Source organism: Triticum urartu, chromosome 1 (genome assembly GCF_003073215.2).
Source record: "Triticum urartu cultivar G1812 chromosome 1, Tu2.1, whole genome shotgun sequence".
Classification (NCBI taxonomy): domain Eukaryota; kingdom Viridiplantae; phylum Streptophyta; class Magnoliopsida; order Poales; family Poaceae; genus Triticum; species Triticum urartu.
The window spans coordinates 547,463,111-547,481,308 of NC_053022.1; the positions used below are offsets into that span (position 1 = coordinate 547,463,111).

The window sequence follows — 18,198 nt, forward strand, 5'->3', positions numbered from 1 at the left end:
GTTTTTGGCTCCTGTTCTGATCGTTTGGGGGTACGTGTGTATATATAGGAGGAAGAAGTACGCCGGAGGAGCAACGAGGGGCCCACGAGGCAGGGGGCGCGCCCTAGGGGGGCCCACCCTTGTGACCGCCTCTTTTGTTCCTTGGAGCAAGGTCCAAGTCTCCTGGATCACGTTCGGTGAGAAAATCACGTTCCCGAAGATTTTATTCCATTTGGACTCTGTTTGATATTTCGTTTATCTGAAACACTGAAATAGGTAAAAAACAACAATTCTGGGCTGGGCCTCCGGTTAATAGGTTAGTCCCAAAAATAATATAAAAGTGGAAAATAAAGCCCAATATAGTCCAAAACAGTAGATAATATAGCATGGAGCAATCAAAAATTATAGATACGTTGGAGACGTATCAGCTATATCATTCAATTTAGTAAGATGTGCCACAACAGTTTCAGATTCATAGCCATGAAAAGGATCAAATTCAACCAAAGTAATTATATTAGGATCAACAGAGAATTCATAATCCTTATCGGTAACACAGATAGGTGAAGTAGCAAAAGCAGGGTCAGGTTTCATTCTAGCATTTAGAGATTGCTTGTTCCATTTAGCTAATAACCTCTTAAGTTCGTATCTATCTTTGCAAGCTAAAATAGCTAAAGAATCTTCTTGATCAAAAATATAACCCTCAGGAATAACAAGTGATTCTTCATCATCACTTTCATCAGTATTATCAGATTCAATATTTTCAATCTCTCTAGCCCTAGCAAGTTGTTCATCAAGAAATTCACCAAGTGGCACAGTAGTATCAAGCATAGAAGTAGTTTCATCATAAGTATCATGTATAGCAGAAGTAGCATCATCAATAACATGCGACATATCAGAACGAATAGCAGAAGCAGTTTTAGGTGTCGCAAGCTTACTCAAAACAGAAGATGAATCAAGTGTAGAGCTAGATGGCAGTTCCTTACCTCCCCTCATAGTTGATGGATAAATCTTGGTTTTTGGATCTCTCAAGTTCTTCATAATGATAAGCAGATATAAATCCCAAGTGACTCAAAGAATAGAGCTATGCTCCCCGGCAACGGCGCCAGAAAATAGTCTTGATAACCCACAAGTATAGGGGATCGCTACAGTTTTCGAGGGTAAAGTATTCAACCCAAATTTATTGATTCGACACAAGGGGAGCCAAAGAATATTCTCAAGTATTAGAAGCTGAGTTGTCAATTCAACCACACCTGGAAACTTAGTATCTACAGAAAAGTATTTAGTAGCAAAGTAATATGATAGTAGTGATAACGGTAGCAAAAGGTAACAGTAGTAAAAGTAATGTTTTTGGTATTTTGTAGTGATGATAGCAATATCAATGGAAAAGTAAATAAGCGAAGAACAATATATGGAAAGCTTGTAGGCAATGGATCGGTGATGGAGAATTATGCCGGATGCGGTTCATCTTGTAACAGTCATAACCTAGGGTGACACAGAACTAGCTCCAGTTCATCAATGCAATGTAGGCATTTATTCCGAATATAGTCATACATGCTTATGGAAAAGAACTTGCATGACATCTTTTTTCCAACCCTCCCGTGGCAGCGGGGTCCTTACGGAAACTAAGGGATATTAAGGCCTCCTTTTAATAGAGTACCGAAACAAAGCATTAACACATAGTGAATACATGAACTCCTCAAACTACGGTCATCACCGGTAAGTATCCCGATTATTGTCACTTCGGGGTTAACGGATCATAACACATAATAGGTGACTATAGACTTGCAAGATAGGATCAAGAACACTCATATATTGATGAAAACATAATAGGTTCAGATCTGAAATCATGGCACTCAGGCCCTAGTGACAAGCATTAAGCATAGCAAAGTCATAGCAACATTAATCTCAGACCATAGTGGATACTAGGGATCAAACCCTAACAAAACTAACTCGATTACATGATAGATCCCATCCAACCCATCACCGTCCACCAAGCCTACGATGGAATTACTCACGCACGGCGGAGAGCATCATGAAATTGGTGATGGAGGATGGTTGATGATGACGATGGCGACGAATTCCCCTCTCTGGAGCCCCGAACGGACTCCAGATCAGCCCTCTCGAGAGGTTTTAGGGCTTGGTGGCGGCTCCGTATCGTAAAACGCGATGAATTCTTCTCTCTGGCTTTTTTTCTCCCCGAAACACAATATATAGAGTTGGAGTTGGAGTAGGAGGGGCACCAGGGGGCCCACGAGGTAGGGGGCGCGCCCCCCACCCTCGTGGACAGGTGGTGGGCCCCCTGGCCTTCATCTTTTGCAGGTATTTTTTATATTTCCCAAAAAGTTGCTCCATGAAGTTTCGGGTCATTCCGAGAACGTTTGTTTCTGCACATAAATAACACCATGGTAATTCTGCTGAAAACAACGTCAGTCCGGGTTAGTTCCATTCAAATCATGCAAGTTAGAGTCCAAAAGAAGGGCAAAAGTTTTTGGAAAAGTAGATACGACGGAGACATATCAATAGTCATAATAACAGCGAAGGCAAGTGCTTCGTCGTGCGGTTGGCACCTTGAAGGTGTGCAGGATCATCACCTTTAAAGTGATGAGGTAGCCGATCGGGATCTGGTGAGAAACAGCAAAGCCGACCCACCCCTGATCCATGGCTAGCCTCCCGTTGATCTCTGTGAGCTTGACCTTCTAGGTGCAACCGGTGTTCGTCTTGAGTTTGATCTTACGTTAGATGGTGTCCATGTGTTTACAAAAGTTGCCAAGGATTGGCAGTAACATTCAAACCGACATGGAAAACATGTTCATCTACCACGACAGGAAGGCCATCATCATTGCCGACAAGCCCCTATAGAAAGATCAAGAGTTTTCATGCCGACAAGACCAATTCGAGCCCTATATCAACACACAAATCTAATCGGAGTTGGACACCCCAATCGAACCCCATATCCACACCCTAATCTAACCCCCATGGAGATACCCAAATCTAACCGTACTTGGACACCCAAATCGAATCTCATATCCAGACCCTAATCAAGTTGTATGAAACACTTAATCAACACCCTAATCGGGTTGTGTGAACCCTAAATCTAACCCTAAACCCAAATCAGTGGGTACATGGATCCCTAAATCAGGCAGACAAGGGCTTAGCGCCATTAACGAAGGGATGATGGAGGGGTAATGAAGCTGGCGGTCACCGTCGGTGCTCGCCATCTAGATCTTCGACCCGCTGATACCCTCCGCCGCCCCAGTGAGAGAGAGGGTGATAGTGGAGAGAGGGATAGTGATCGGTGAGATAGAGATCAGGGGATTTATGGCATGACTTCGGGAAACAACATGACGTCTCCCACTCGTGCCCGCGTGTGTAACCGCCAGCAGCCACATGCCGTCCTTTCCCTCAATCGGGCCTGACTCGTTGGACACGATCTATTCGATCACTTCCTCTAGAGCTAGGCTTGGGCTGCTATGAGTACCGTGCTATGCAGGCTCGGCCACACGCGCTGGTAACCAAACGGGTTGCATCCCCAGGGCTTGGTTGGGTGTTATGCTGGCAACCAAACACACCCTTGAGCACCGGCGACCTCATCAATAAGTTTTTTTTAGGGGAACCTCTTCAATAAGTGAACCTTTCTACCAAGATGCAGTATTCAGAAACTGCATCAACAACAAAATTTCAGCGTTGGCAGAACCATGTCTTTTTTCTTTCTTTCTAGATGGCAGAACCAGATCTTAGAGGGGGCGGCTTGTTACCAGCTGGTTACCAATGAAAGCACAACTTGCCACTTAGACTCCATTGGTTAAACCAGACAGTAGATCACAGAAAAACACCAGATTATAAATAAACAATGTTGTTAACACTTTATATTGTGCCTTTTATACAGAGTGCTCATACCATTTGATCATCGGACTGGATGGCATGAACCTCCAGCTGTTAAAAAATAAAAAATTAGAGCACGCCAAGAGCATGCCACAGCTTTATAGAAGGCAGAAATATCGTTTCAACCAACACTCTGTAACCTCCAGCTGGTAATTACAGTACAAAATTGTTTCAACCAAGTGAGATAGGATAAAAGCCACGATGAGCTGAGGTGGTATCAAAACAGGATCAGCAGCAGCAAGGATTGGTAAAAATCTTCCCCAGAATCTCTCTGAAAAAGGTACCGATCCCGCATTCTCAGTTTCTCACAGCTAGGGTCGCTAAAGAACAAATATGCAGACAATGCCTCTCATGAAGGATGCCGCTTCAGCACTTGGATTCCTGACCGCTGTTATCATTGGTCGTCCAGCGTGACAGCGCCTCCCTCGACCTCCAGCTCGCTTGGCTCGACCGACGACAGCAAAATGTCGTCAAGGCCTCACCTGACGAATATGGAACAAGTTTATGCATCCGTACAGGTGGCTCCAAAAAAATCACTGGTACAACAACATGAGTTGATCGATCGACAAGGAACTCCTCTCTTTTTCTGCAGACAGACAATCAGAACGAGTGACTGAACAAGGACAGTATTATTGTACATGTTCTGTGGGCAGGCCATTACGCACTTTTAAGTATCTCACTGTTAACTGTTAAGTAATCTCACTGCTATACATAACATAACAATATGTCGTATATTTAAAACTCAAGCGCTAGCAGTGGCGTCATGTGCATGCATAGACTGCTAGCACCCTAATGCAAATTGGAGATTTAAATCGAGAACTTCAAAACTTCAACTGGAACCTATAACTAGGGAAGGCGTGTAAAGGCTCAAAGAAACAAGCCATAGCGAAACAAAGCGATGTGCATAGAAAATATTGGCCAATATCAACAGAGAACTCACGTTTCCAGGTAGCTCCACATTTTCACTATGGTAAAAAGTGCAATCCAATGGATACAGCTTCAAGATTCAACTCACTAACATCTAGGCAATTCCTAATGAACAGATATGCTCCCATTTCTAGCATTTCTTCCAACATTTGGTTGCACAAAAATAATATAGCCGTGAGAAGCTCCTACCAAGGAACACAAAACAGAAAAATATTCTCCCAGATGATATATTTAACATGCATAACTGTTCGAGAGAATCAGATATAAGACCTAGTCATCCCAAATGTAACTTTTTAATACTCCCTCTGATCCATATTAATCGTCGCTGATTTAGTACAACTTTTGGAGTGCCCCTTTGCCAGGCAGACTTGGCGTGAGATCCTCTCCTGGCTAAGGATGACCGCCGCAGGCCCAAATCACGAAGAATCCCTCATGGACTGGTGACTGCACGCCAGGCAGAACACACCGACAATGATGCGCAAAGAATGATAACAGAATTTTAAGAAAAAAATTGAAGTGATTAGCTAAAGTCTCACCAAATATTTTGTTACATGGAAGGAACTCCCAAGTTCAGTTTCACTTGTGATATATGTACCGGTGAAATTTTACCATCCCGAGAGACAAAAGGCAGGCTCGGTTCAGAGTACAGTTAGCAAGGTTAAGCTGTATCGCATGGCATTCACTCTCATATCTTCATAGAGTAGTAGTCTATATATAAACTTAATGGACAGAGGTTGAAAGCTTGAAACACTTTCTCATATCATATCTCCCAGAAGGTCAAAAAAGCATCCAACATGAAGCAAAATTACCAATTAGCCATGATATGTTCATATATGAAAATTATTTTCGTCCAGCATGTAGTACATAAACTAAGTATTCTCTGAATATCAATAAAATATATTAGAAATGACCAATGATGGCGACAAGATAAGTAGATGTACAAAAAAAGGTAATTTTGGAGCACTCACTGAAGTATTCGTATTTGAAGAATTTTAAACCCACACCCTTTAAGGCCATGTTCTTTAAAGCAATACATCGGAAAATAAAAGAACATTAAATCTGCAGTAATTTAAAGAAGAATATCTAACACCATACCTAACAGATGTTGCACAAAGCAGAACATCTACATTTATGTTTAACAGACTATTCTAAAATACAAACAGGACTGAGCAGAAACTAGCCACTCCGAAATGAAAATAACCAAGGAGCATGCCAGAACGCATGACCTTCCTGACCGAAGAGGAATAAAAAGAACATATGGAACAACTGCACCATGACATTTAGCAGCTAGAAATAACATAGGGAACAAGAGGTCAGGAGGCTAGCAGAACATTGTGAACTAGTATTCCTGAAACGGGAACTAGTATTCCTGAAATCGGAACTAGAGGTCAGGAGGTCAGCTAGATCGTAGTTAAATGGGAACTAGTATTCCTGAAAATGGCATCCGCAACACATAGTGGATTTAGGTCGATTTTACAGTTATTTGCAGTACATTGCTTGGTATGCACATTTACATAAAAAAAAACCCTTCTCAATCAGCCACGCTGGTGGCAAAAAAACAAGCAGAACAAATCAAGCACAAATAAGTTGAATTTATTGAGCATTTTTTTGTACCAAACATGGTTGCATAGTATACTTGTGCGCTTATGTTCCGTCCTGTGCCACTTCAGAACATCTCAAGGACTAAATGCAGGATGCCTGGTAATTAAATATATGCTCCTAACACCACCGGGTATATGTAAATCAAGACATATCTAGGATATCAGACTGGTGAAGGAACAAATTAAACTTATTCTTGTATGCAACCTGAGACACGCAGCTTGCGAAAACCCCTTGATTTCGCTAGAGCTAGCGATTCTAGACAGCGGGCCTCTCTTTGTATTGGTGTTATGTTAGCAAAGGCGTTGAATGCCTCTCGGCACTCCTATGCAATGTGATGCGTCTCCTCACAACGTATTCTAGAAAAGAAAGTGAATATTTCTTACACTTTCAGTTTGCCATGTTCATCTACTTTCTACCCAAAGGCATCTTGAACGATTAAGTTTCCACTCTGTCAAATTAGCATTGGGCAACAATGTAACTGTTGATGTAGGTCTAGCTTTTGCACCGACGAGAAGAAAAGAGGATCAGCATAGGAATGAGAATCAATGAGATCTGTCTTGCTTGGGATGCTGACATGTACAGCAGCCGAGCTGATCTGGTGCAGGTCTGCAGGAGCAGTTTCCAATTTTTTAAATAAGTTGAGATTCTTGTTGCCTCCTGGTATAATATATGTGCCCATCTCACATAATTTTCAGGTCATGAGTTCTTACTAAGCTGTGGCGTCGATACTACCACCCATATGCAACATTGCGTGCATGGTCACACGTACCACCTGTGAATCTAGTAATCGACAACGTCAGATCAACTGGATCCAAAGTCTGCCTAGAGATATGAGAAGCAGGGAGCTTCACATGGAGAGATGCGACTTTTGATCGGCCGGGCTTCCTGGGTTCCAGTGCTGCCCATGAAAGCTCACAGCTTGGTAGCTCTCCCGTCCATTTGATGTGTGCGCCGCACTGCTGCTACAGATCTGACACTGCTAGCCAACTGGAGTATCTCTGAAGTCAACTAGATCGTGTGCAGCGGTGCTGTGCTATGCTGCTAATCAGCTCAACTAGGGCACCTGACAATTTTTGCCTGCTCCATTTGGAATCTGCCCACGCCTCCCAAGCTCTGCCTCTCATGGCCAACCCATTACCACCAGTGAGGCATTAATTAGTTCCATGCATGGCCCTGCAATCTAGGCTAAGATGCTGTGCACGGAGAACCATGGAGCCTATACAATGTCAACGAAATAAAATTATCAGAGAAACCCAGTGAGTTATACTGCTTGATGATTCTTTCTCCCTCTTTTATCTGACATGAAACAAATGCGGGCTGGTTGCGAGGAGCTGACCTAAGAATTAACAAATGCAGGCCGGTGCAGTGCGTGACAGTGTCAGAAGCTTCTACAAAGTCAGATCTAGCGAAACATAGCCATTACCGAGGTTAACACCACTATAAATGGCTGGCATTGCTGCCCATTCTGGACAAACCCATAAGCCAAACAAAAACAGCTCTCTGGTAGGTGTTTACGCTTAGCGTTTTCATCCTACAATGAGATCACTGCCCATTGTAGTACTTTCCCTCCTGATTCTTGTCCTAGCTGCCCATGTATCCCAAGCCGATGACAAGGGCTCTTCGGTTGGAAATGGGAAGGATTCCCATGCCGGTGATGATCATAAATCAAATGGTGTAGGGCCGGTGAAAAAACCCAAATGCCCTAAGCCCGGACATGGTCCAAAAAACCATGACAATGATGGTCGAGGACCACCAGAAAAGGAGTGCGATGATGAAGAGACAACACCGTCATCGCCTGGGCCTTCCCCAAACCAAGGTAATGGTTCGCCATCACCACCGCCATCCCCGTCCTATTCACCACCCATGACTCCATCACCTCCACCTCCATCAGAAACTAGTCCTCCTACTGCACCTCCACCCTACCAACCTAGCAATCAATCCCTCTGTTACACCTCCAACCTACGAACCTAATGATCAATCGCCACCGCCTCCATTGAATCCTTCGCCCATTCCCCCACCACCTCCATCTAGTGCGCCTGCGGCACCTCCAATGAACCCGACTAATGATCAGCCTCCTCCACCAACGACGTCATCTAGCCCCCCACCACTAGCTCCAGCGACCCCACCAACACCTTCATCTAGTCCCCCTGTTACGCCTCCATCCTACGAACCTAACGATCAACCGCCACCACCTCCATTGAATCCTCCGTCCATTCTCTCACCACCTCCATCAAGCCCACCAACCTTACCTCCAATGAACCCGACTAATGATCAACCTCCTCCACCAACGACGTCATCTAGCCCCCCACCACTAGCTCCAGCCACCCCACCAACACCTCCATCTAATCCCCCTGTTACGCCTCCATCCTACGGAACCTAATGATGAATCGCCACCACCTACATTAAATTCCCCTGCCATTCCCTCACCACCTCCATCAAGCCCAACTGTGGCACCTCCTATGAACCCGACTAATGATCAGCCTCCTCCACCATCGTCGTCATTTAGCCCCCCACCAATAGCTCCAACTACTCAACCACCTCCCTCTAGCCCACCTGCTACACCTCCAACAGACTCAACTGATGAGGAACCTCCTACATCACCACCAGCATCCAGTCCACCAGCAACTCTATCAAGTCCTCCACCACCGTCATCGAGTACACCACCGGCTCCATCCATCACCACACCACCTTTGGCTAGTCCCCCTGCTACACCTCCAACGTACCAAGCTAATGACCAGTCCCCTCCACCTCCACCATCATATAGTCCTCCGCCATCAGCTTTAGCTAGTCCTCCACCACCATCACCACTGAGTCCACCAGCAATAGCACCAACCACTAGCGCACCTCCTCCATCTACTCCCCCATCGCCTATGTCTAGTCCACCAGCAACACCTCCAACTGATGAGCAAACTCCACCACCACCATCATCTAGTCCACCAGTAGCTCTATCAAGTCCTCCACCACCATCATTGAGTACACCACCGTCTCCATCCATTGCCACACCACCTTTGTCTAGCCCCGCTGCTACACCTCCAACGTACCAAGGTGATGACCAGTCCCCTCCACATCCAACATCATACAGCCCGCCACCGTCAGCTTTAGCTAGTCCTCCTCCACCACCATTGACTCCACCAGCAATAGCCCCAACCACTAGCGCACCTCCTCCATCTACTTACCCATCGCCTATGTCTAGTCCACCAGCAACACCTCCAACGGACTCAACTGATGAGCAAACTCCATCACCACCACCATCTAGTCCACCAGTAGCTCTATCAAGTCCTCCACCACCATCATCGAGTACACCACCGGCTCCATCCATTGCCACACCACCTTTGTCTAGTCCTCTTGCTACACCTCCAACGTACCAAGGTGATGACCAGTCCCCTCCACATCCACCATCATACAGTCCGCCACCATCAGCTTTAGCTAGTCCTCCTCCACCACCATTGAGTCCACCAGCAATAGCCCCAACCACTAGTGCATCCCCTCCATCTAGTTACCCATCGCCTATGTCTAGCCCACCGGCAACACCTCCAACGGACTCAACCGATGAGCAAAGTCCATCACCACCACCATCTAGTCCACCAGTAGCTCTATCAAGTCCTCCACCACCATCATCGAGTACACCACCTGTTCCATCCATTGCCACACCACCTTTGTCTAGTCCCCCTGCTACACCTCCAGCATACCAAGCTGATGACCAATCCCCTCCACCTCCACCATCATATAGTCCGCCACCGACAGCTTTAGCTAGTCCTCCACCACCACCATTGAGTCCACCAGCGATAGCACCAACTACTAGCGTACCTCCTCCATCTACTTCACCATTGCCTATGTCTAGTCCACCGGCAACACCTCCGACGTACCAAGTTAACCAACCACCACCGCCACCACAATTTAGTCCCCCTGCCACACCTCCGACCTATCAAGGTAATGCCCCACCACCGGCATCGGCACCAACACCACTTACTCCCTCAGCAACAGCACCGCCACCTGGTGCCCCTACTGGCAATGGATGGGTGCAAGTTCAGAACTTTCATGACGCCCTATACTGGCAAATCGGGCGCTTTGTGGTGTTCAAGTTGGTAAACAAGAAGGACAACTCCCTTGTTGATGTGCTATATGTGAGCATGCAACCCGCTGGAAAGGGCAACAACTACTTTCTTGTGATAAAAGTAGCAGATGGATATAAGAAGGTCGGCAAGTATCATGTGCTCCTATGGGGTGTGCCTGGGTCACCAGATGAAGAATGGAAAGTATATTGGCTCAAATTTGTAGGATACTAAGCACATGGTGGAAACAAGATTATCCAGCTATCGACCATGCATGGCATTTCTAGGGAGAAGATATATAGACATTTTGTGGTCAACGTGCGCCTGCATGGATTAGTTGATCTTTGTAGCTTTGAGGGGCTTGATATCCAACTATATGTTCTGATTTCAGTGATAAATTTATGTTTTGTTCTCATTAAAATTGCCTTAAATTTACAAAATATGGCTGGAGATATAATCATATAACTCAAAGCATAAGCGCGCTTCACTGTACTGTTATTTTGATGGTTGCCTTGTAATTCTTATTAAAGTTGTTTGCTTATCTGTAGTTAATTGTTCACTGTTCACCGTTCACCTGGACGTCCAGATCCTTGCCCTTCGTCCCCAATTTAAAAGCTTAAAGAAAATTGAACAAGCTCAAATATTAACAACACGTAGCATACAACAAGCAAATCCTTACAACCACCAAAAAGGAAGCTTCCCCTGGCACAGAGGTAAAAGCTAGCACAATGCCAGCCAACAGAGACCACAAAAAATAAGTTGGAGTCAACTGCCAGATGTAGTTTACACAGCAACCACGCAGATGCAAGTGTGCAAAGAGGTTGCATTGACATGATCCACTGAAGAACCACAAGCGCAAGTGCACTAAATAACAGAACAAGAATTCAACTACAGCAAGACAGAAATAATTATTGATAGGTTATAACCGAATAGCATGAAGCAAGCAGGACCAGGTTTATGCACAAAATTAAGAGTGCCAAGAGGTTCCATTGGCAGGAACATATGTTTATAATATACCATGGATTATCAATACCGTTGTAGAGAACAATTTCTATTTTGCCTTGTAGCCATATATAGGGCGAGGGACCAGTATAAAATACTTCACATAGACATGAGAGACAATTCCAGGAAGATCAAGTGAGGTGCACAAGAAGTGAGCCGGCCTGTGATGGCGACTATCCAACATCACATAACAAAGCAATCACTGGATCAATGATGATCTCAACAAAATGTACATGTCTTGCTTGCAGAAGATGTAACGCATTACCTCCGAAAGATGCATGGTTTCAGCCATGAATGGTTGGCTCAGATTCCTGTTGAGTGAGATCCGGCGAAGGTTTTGGCAGAGTGGATATTCTAGATGATCTCTTGCCAAGAAGTGCCTTTATCCTCAGAGACATATATATAGGTGGAGTGCTGCAACCACGATCAATAATATAGTAAGCCTTAAGGAGTAACAATGCTGAATGAATCAATGGGAGTAACAGCCTGTGAGACTTAATCAATAGAAAGCTATAATGTGAGAAAGAACAAAATAACAATTAAATGACTGTATTGTTGTGTTGTGCAGAGAGCACTGTTTTGGTTACCGGTCGAAATTTCAAGATTTCCCATGGTTACCGCGTATTTCCGTGCCCCTCGGTAAATCGCCATACCGAGCAAAAAATACCATCTTTTTGAAATTTTTGAATTTAAACACTCGATTTACTATAAAGTACGTAGGATCTAATTAATGCCACGAGAGTTGGTCCTGGCGTGTTTAGTAGCAACCTAGTTCCTGTTTTGAAAGGTCTCTGGTTCGAATATTCGTTCATTCACTTATTTGAATTCAAAATTCAGCTACAAAATTCGCTCGAAATATTCTCGGTATTTCTCGATATTTCTCGGTAACCGTGGTAACCACATTTACCAGTCCCCTTCGGTAAAATTGCCGCATTCGGTAACCAAAACCTTGGCAGAGAGTGCGTTTACAAAGGCATGGTGAAGAATTGGCTAAGTAAATATAGGGGCAATAGCCTAGAACGACATGAAACGGATGTCGAGGATAAAATGGTCTAAAACTTCATGCGTGTTCACTTGCCATAAAACGAGGTCTTGGCAACCGAGAATAATCTCCTGCCGGTACAGGGTCACGAGTAATGAGTAATGACCTGAGACTTGGCCATGGCGTGGCGGCGGCGGCGAGGCCGTGCATGGCAGCCGATCGAGAAGAATCCCCTTCCGGTACAGCAGGAACGTGCGCCGACCTCCTCATCCCTTTGCCTCGGCGGGCAGGCGAGAGCACAGCGAGGTGTCATGCCGCGGCAATTCGCCGAACATGTGGTGCGCGTCCTCCGTGGTGAGCGTCCCGGACCCGCAGCTCGCGCGCTCCGTGGCGGCGGCGCGGGCGGCGTGGCGCTCCAAGCTGCGTGAGGGCGGTGAGGTGGAAGATGAGCAGGCGGAGGAGTGACGGAGGGAGGAGAGGCGAGAGACATCGGCGAGTGCGCGAAGTCTGAATTCTACTAGCAGGGAATCGTTTATTTCCTCTAACTACTCCAACTGCCAGAGTCTTCGGATACAGATACATATACATACCTTCAAAAATCAAACTTTGTTTTTCTTTTGCGGAAGGACGTGAATTTTTGGGACATGGTGGCACACGATGCCGTTATCTCGGCCGTTTGGATGCACATCATGATTACTACTTATTATAGGGCGTTGCGCAATACCTGACGCGTTATTTGCTGTTCAACAAGAATACGTCGTGGTATACCTCGGAGTAGTGGGCCAGGTGTCATTTATCATTGTATGAATACTCGCTTGTCCGATAGCGACTGAGCACACAGGTTGAGTCGGTCAATAACTGCTCTGGGTGTGGGGCTGTCGTCCAATAACACCGCCTCGCTCGTGCTATGCATTGTAGCTCGTCTTCAAGCTGTAGCTTGTGGAAAAGCAGCAGAATAAGAGAAAATGGCTTCAACGGAAACGGGTTAGCATCTTGACATTGTATTTGATCATGCATCTTTTGTTTATTTATAGGTATTACCGAACACGCTGACGTCTACTCATCCTGTTCGTACCTTAGCATGTCGACTGTTTTGGTGGAGAGTTCAGGAGCGGGGTGCTCACTGCATGCTGCCATGTCCATTAGCTATGCCCCGTGCCTGTAAGCTGGGTGATATTTACACATCGTGACGCACCCGCCCATAAGCATCGTCACCCTGCTCTCTCTCTCTCTCTCTCTCTCCTCTCTCTCTCTCTCTCTCTCTCTCTCTGTATGTCAGTAATGTAGCCCGTCTTCAAGCTGGATCCCTGGAAAGTAGAAGAACACCAGAAAATTGGCTTCGGCGTGCACATAAATGCAGAGGTTATCTTGTCAGTCTCAAATCGATCACGTGTGGTTGATTCTTAGGTATGGGCATATGGCACTACACGATCACATCTCATATCTGTTTCTTTTGTTTGACCTTACCATGAGCGGTGGTTTGACATCATCTGTATGTCCAATTGCCCATTAATCCCTCCTAGGTAGCTTAATGGCTGTCAGAGGCATTTACGCTGCCTTGGCTGCCAATTAAATGACTAAATTAAAGGCCGTGCGTCAGATATTTATATCGGCGGCTTGAATGGGGCACGTATTATGTGGGTCTACTCCCTGCTGATTTGGTGCGTTTTCATTGATGATTTAAATTAGACTTGCATGGTTAGCTGCTCGACGGAAATGAATACGCGGTACATGGAGACGCAAAGCCTACTAGATGGTGCAGGAAATAAATACTGGTACTAGATATCAGATGGTCTAATGGGTTCAGTGCTAAATAATGACGACGACCATCTTTTTGCAGTAGGGTTATGCTTCAGTTGCTGTGGACAAACAACAGGACGATGGCCACGATGCACAGGATGAAAAAGTTCATAAGCCACGAGAATGGTCTACTCCCTGTTCATTCCCACAGCCAGAACCTGCATTCTCCATGCTGCAAAACAAATCTTTAGTCGGCCAGAGAACGATATAGATGGATGGAGAAAAGGTGGATGATGAACTACCAGAGTTCAAACTTGTAAAGATGCCAACCAGGCTTTGATCTGTGGCAGAAACAAACCAGATGATGTAGCCCGCGGAGTAAAAGGTCCAGATCTGTGGCAGAAACAAACCAGAAACTCACCCATACACTTAAGCAGCACACTTGGTCCCATGTGCTAGGTTGAGTAAAAGGTCCATAGTGCAGTCTGGGTGAGTAATTTGTATTTAACTAGGAGCAGGCCTCATTTACTACGGGCCAGGTCACGAACGTTAATTGCATTGAATGGTAACCTGCATCCCTGCGTCCTGATCATAAACACACCAGTAGTTGGCCCACGTTAAATGTATTACCGTTGTGTATTTGCTAGCTTATCCCTATGTATTGTCGCAGTATCCACTTAATCACTATATTAAATGCGAATCGCTAGCATCAATCGTCGACCAGGATAACATCCTCACGTGGTACCATGTCCCAAAAATTCGCGTCCGTTTGTTATGGACGCGGATTTTTGGGACATGCGGCCACGCGATGCCGTTATCCCAGACGTCCGTGCGCGCATCGTGATTCCTAGTTAATATAGCCCCATTGGCAATACACGTCGCGTTAATAGTTTGTCCTTCGAATACATCGTGATATACATCACATGAGCAGGCTGTACCGCATTTATGATTCATAGGAATACATGCAAGTCTGCCAGCACTGCGCGTCACAGTTCTGGAGATGCCTTCATTCCTGTTGACGTGGGGCAGTGATCATTTAGCACCACCCTCTCTAGTCCCAGCCCTGTAGTAAAACAGAAGGAGGAAACGTAACAGAGCTAAAACAACGGAGGGCTGGGACATGGCTTCTGCACAAACGGTGCTCAACAGGTTGGTCAATAAAAAAAATCCTTGATTCCGTCATTTTTTGTTTATTTCGGTACAAGCGTGCGAGCTGGGTGTCATGATGGGCTGCAGACTACACGAGAGCTGGGAAAATTGATGGGCACAGAGGAGCTGAGTCTCATTAAAGGCTTGTCCATTTGTGATTTATGGACTGCCAATGGCTGTGGTGCACACGTAAATGGCGGTATGAATGACGTCCCTGATGTTTTGCAGTGTGTCTCGATGGAGAGCCATTTTGGGACCGGCGTTTTAAAATTCAAGTTGTATCTTTCATGATTAGAGTTAACGATGAAGAATGAAGCCAACTGATTTTTTCGGTTAGAAACTGATACATATAAGGATTTTCAGTTGTTAATCAGGAGTTCAAAACATGTGCCGAAATTAAAATACCACACTTTTCAAGTGAACAATGCTGGGTGGATAAAGTTGGTGTGATTATGCCAGAGTGCAAGCTTCTGGTGTAATTAACGGTTCACGACCTGCTCCTAATATACGCTTGATAAATGAAAGCCATTAATCATTCGTGGGTGCCTTGATTGCTGGCAGGGATTTACAGTGTGAGTAATAGTTAAAACAGCCAGCCAATACTGGATCGCACATTGATATGCATTGAGTAGCTTGGTCCAAACTTAAATTACTAGCTATTACTACATCAACGACCTTGGTGGAAAAAAAACATTACTGACTGATGCATTGCTGGCTTGGATCCAGAAAAGGTCGAAATTGAAAGGTAAAAGAAGTAGACAGTTGGTGAGCAGATCAGCAAGGCACAACATGGTTATCTTCTTCAGCAAAGCTTGATTATCTTCGAGAATCTGAAAGGTAAACAAGGTAGACAGTTGACTGCAATATGAGAAGAACTTATGTAGTTCCCACTTCCAGAACCTGCACCCCATTTTTTCAGCCTCGTCAGTGCACGAAATGGATTGAAAGATCGAATATGAACTCACAACATGGCAATCACACTTGTAGAAGTTCCTCCCCGGGTTGAGGGCAGTGCCCGAAATGAACCAGAGCAGCAAGAGTGATGAGAGGGAGACGTGCAAACTATTGGACATGACGGATGAAGGTGGTGGAGAGCTAGCCTGGGACATGGATGAACACATGGTTGCGGAAGGGGTCGATTCGATGCTAGAAAGTGTGCGTGTGCGCGTGTGTGCGTGTGTGCGTGTGTGCGTGTGCGTGTGCGCGCGTGTGTGTGTGTGTGTGAGAGAGAGAGAGAGAGAGAGAAAATAGAGTGGAAGAAAATTGGGCAGGGGAAGAAGAAGAAGGCCAGAGTGATCTAAAGAGGAGAAAGGAGAGGAGCATGCTGCAGATAGCCGTTGTAATGGGTGAGTGGTTAATTGCATGTGTCAGATGCAAATACACGCTATACTGAATGCTATATGGTGAGACGGAAATCATTATACTGCCTGTGGGTATTCAGTTTGCACGAATCATGCGGCAACATGCGGTGTGGATACCGACCCCGCGTGGTCGCATGTCCACTCATGATTATTCGGTTTATTATATACTAACAAAAAAGAAGGACCTTGGTAAGGGTCACATGTGTGGCGGGAAACATTTTCGCCTGACGTTTTTTGATGGCAACTTTAGTTGTGAAGCATGACAAGTTTTAGTTTTTCGGGGTTTTTTTAATGACAATTTTAGTTATAAAAACGCCAGGATGGTGTTACTTCATGCCACACGTGTGACACTTATCGTTTTGGAAAAAAAAATGCACATCTCTGCTCCGTTATTATTAAAGGAAAAATTGTGATTGCGATTCAATAGTAAACATAATGATGTCTATCTCCATTTCCATTACTATTAAACAAACGAGTTAAGGTAGAAATATTGTATCTCAACCATATATTCATCATCCATCAATGGACCGAATTACTCTCATATTGTATCATATCAAATTCACATATTTACTACTTCATCTATCCCATAATGTAAGACATTTACATATGGGATGGAGGGAGTAATTAATTTTAATCATCTCCACAACACCTTGATAGGAATCATTGCACCTTAATTAGAAAATAAAATCATCACATTGGCCGGAATTTTCATAACACCATAAAAGAAACCTCTATCTGCATCGTATCCCCATGCTCGTGTCGCCGCCAACAAACATGCGTTGTCGGCCCGCCATGCCCGCCCCCATCACATGGCGCTCCTGACTCGACCGCTCGCACCATTCGCCATCGAACAATATCAATACAAAAAACTAAAAAAAGACAAATCCAATTAATCTCCGAACAATATCATCCCAACGACCTAGGTTGCTTCATGAACGCTCAAAATGTTTAGCATGCAATTAATATTCTATCATATATAACGTAAAAATGCAAGTGTGTGTGTGCGTGTGTGCGTGTGTGCGCGTGTGTGCGTGTGCTTGCGCGCGCGCGCGTGTGTGTGTGTGAGAGAGAGAGAGAGAATAGAGTGGAACAAAATTGGGCAGGGGAAGAAGAAGAAGGCCAGAGTGATTTAAAGAGGAGAAAGGAGAGGAGCATGCTGCAGATAGCCGTTGTAATGGGTGAGTGGTTAATTGCATGTGTCAGATGCAACTGACATGCTGCATGTGTCAGATGCAAATACACGCTATACTGAATGCTATATGGTGAGACGGAAATCATTATACTGCCTGTGGGTATTCAGTTTGTACGAATCACGCGGCAACATGCGGTGTGGATACCGACCCCGCGTGGCCGCATGTCCACTCATGATTATTTGGTTTGTTATAGACTAACAAAAAAGAAGGACCTTGGTAAGGGTCACACGTGTGGCGGGAAACATTTTCGCCTGACGTTTTTTGATGGCAACTTTAGTTGTGAAGCATGACAAGTTTTAGTTTTTCGGGATTTTTTTAATGACAATTTT

General features: G+C 45.0%; 1 protein-coding gene and 2 long non-coding RNA genes across 4 annotated transcripts; 1 reads left to right on the forward strand and 2 right to left on the reverse strand.

Moving 5' to 3' along the window:
• Positions 1 to 3,818: 3,818 nt before the first annotated feature.
• Positions 3,819 to 13,082, reverse strand: LOC125528781. 2 transcript variants are annotated; one of them, XR_007292474.1, is made up of 3 exons: positions 12,593 to 13,082; positions 11,710 to 11,858; positions 3,819 to 4,447 (listed from the first exon to the last, which is right to left on the reverse strand). It is a non-coding gene; the product is annotated as an uncharacterized LOC125528781 (long non-coding RNA). The 2 variants fall into 2 exon arrangements; XR_007292470.1 differs by lacking the exon at positions 3,819 to 4,447 and having other exon boundaries at positions 11,373 to 11,858.
• LOC125528770 (extensin-like) lies at positions 8,746 to 10,916 on the forward strand. Its single transcript, XM_048693211.1, has one exon. The coding sequence runs from the start codon at positions 8,850 to 8,852 to the stop codon at positions 10,674 to 10,676; it is 1,827 nt and encodes a 608-aa protein (XP_048549168.1). The 5' UTR covers positions 8,746 to 8,849; the 3' UTR covers positions 10,677 to 10,916.
• Positions 13,083 to 15,794: 2,712 nt separating the features above from the next.
• LOC125538792 lies at positions 15,795 to 16,580 on the reverse strand. Its single transcript, XR_007296513.1, has 2 exons — positions 16,281 to 16,580; positions 15,795 to 16,145 (listed from the first exon to the last, which is right to left on the reverse strand). It is a non-coding gene; the product is annotated as an uncharacterized LOC125538792 (long non-coding RNA).
• Between the last annotated feature and the right edge of the window lie 1,618 nt (positions 16,581 to 18,198).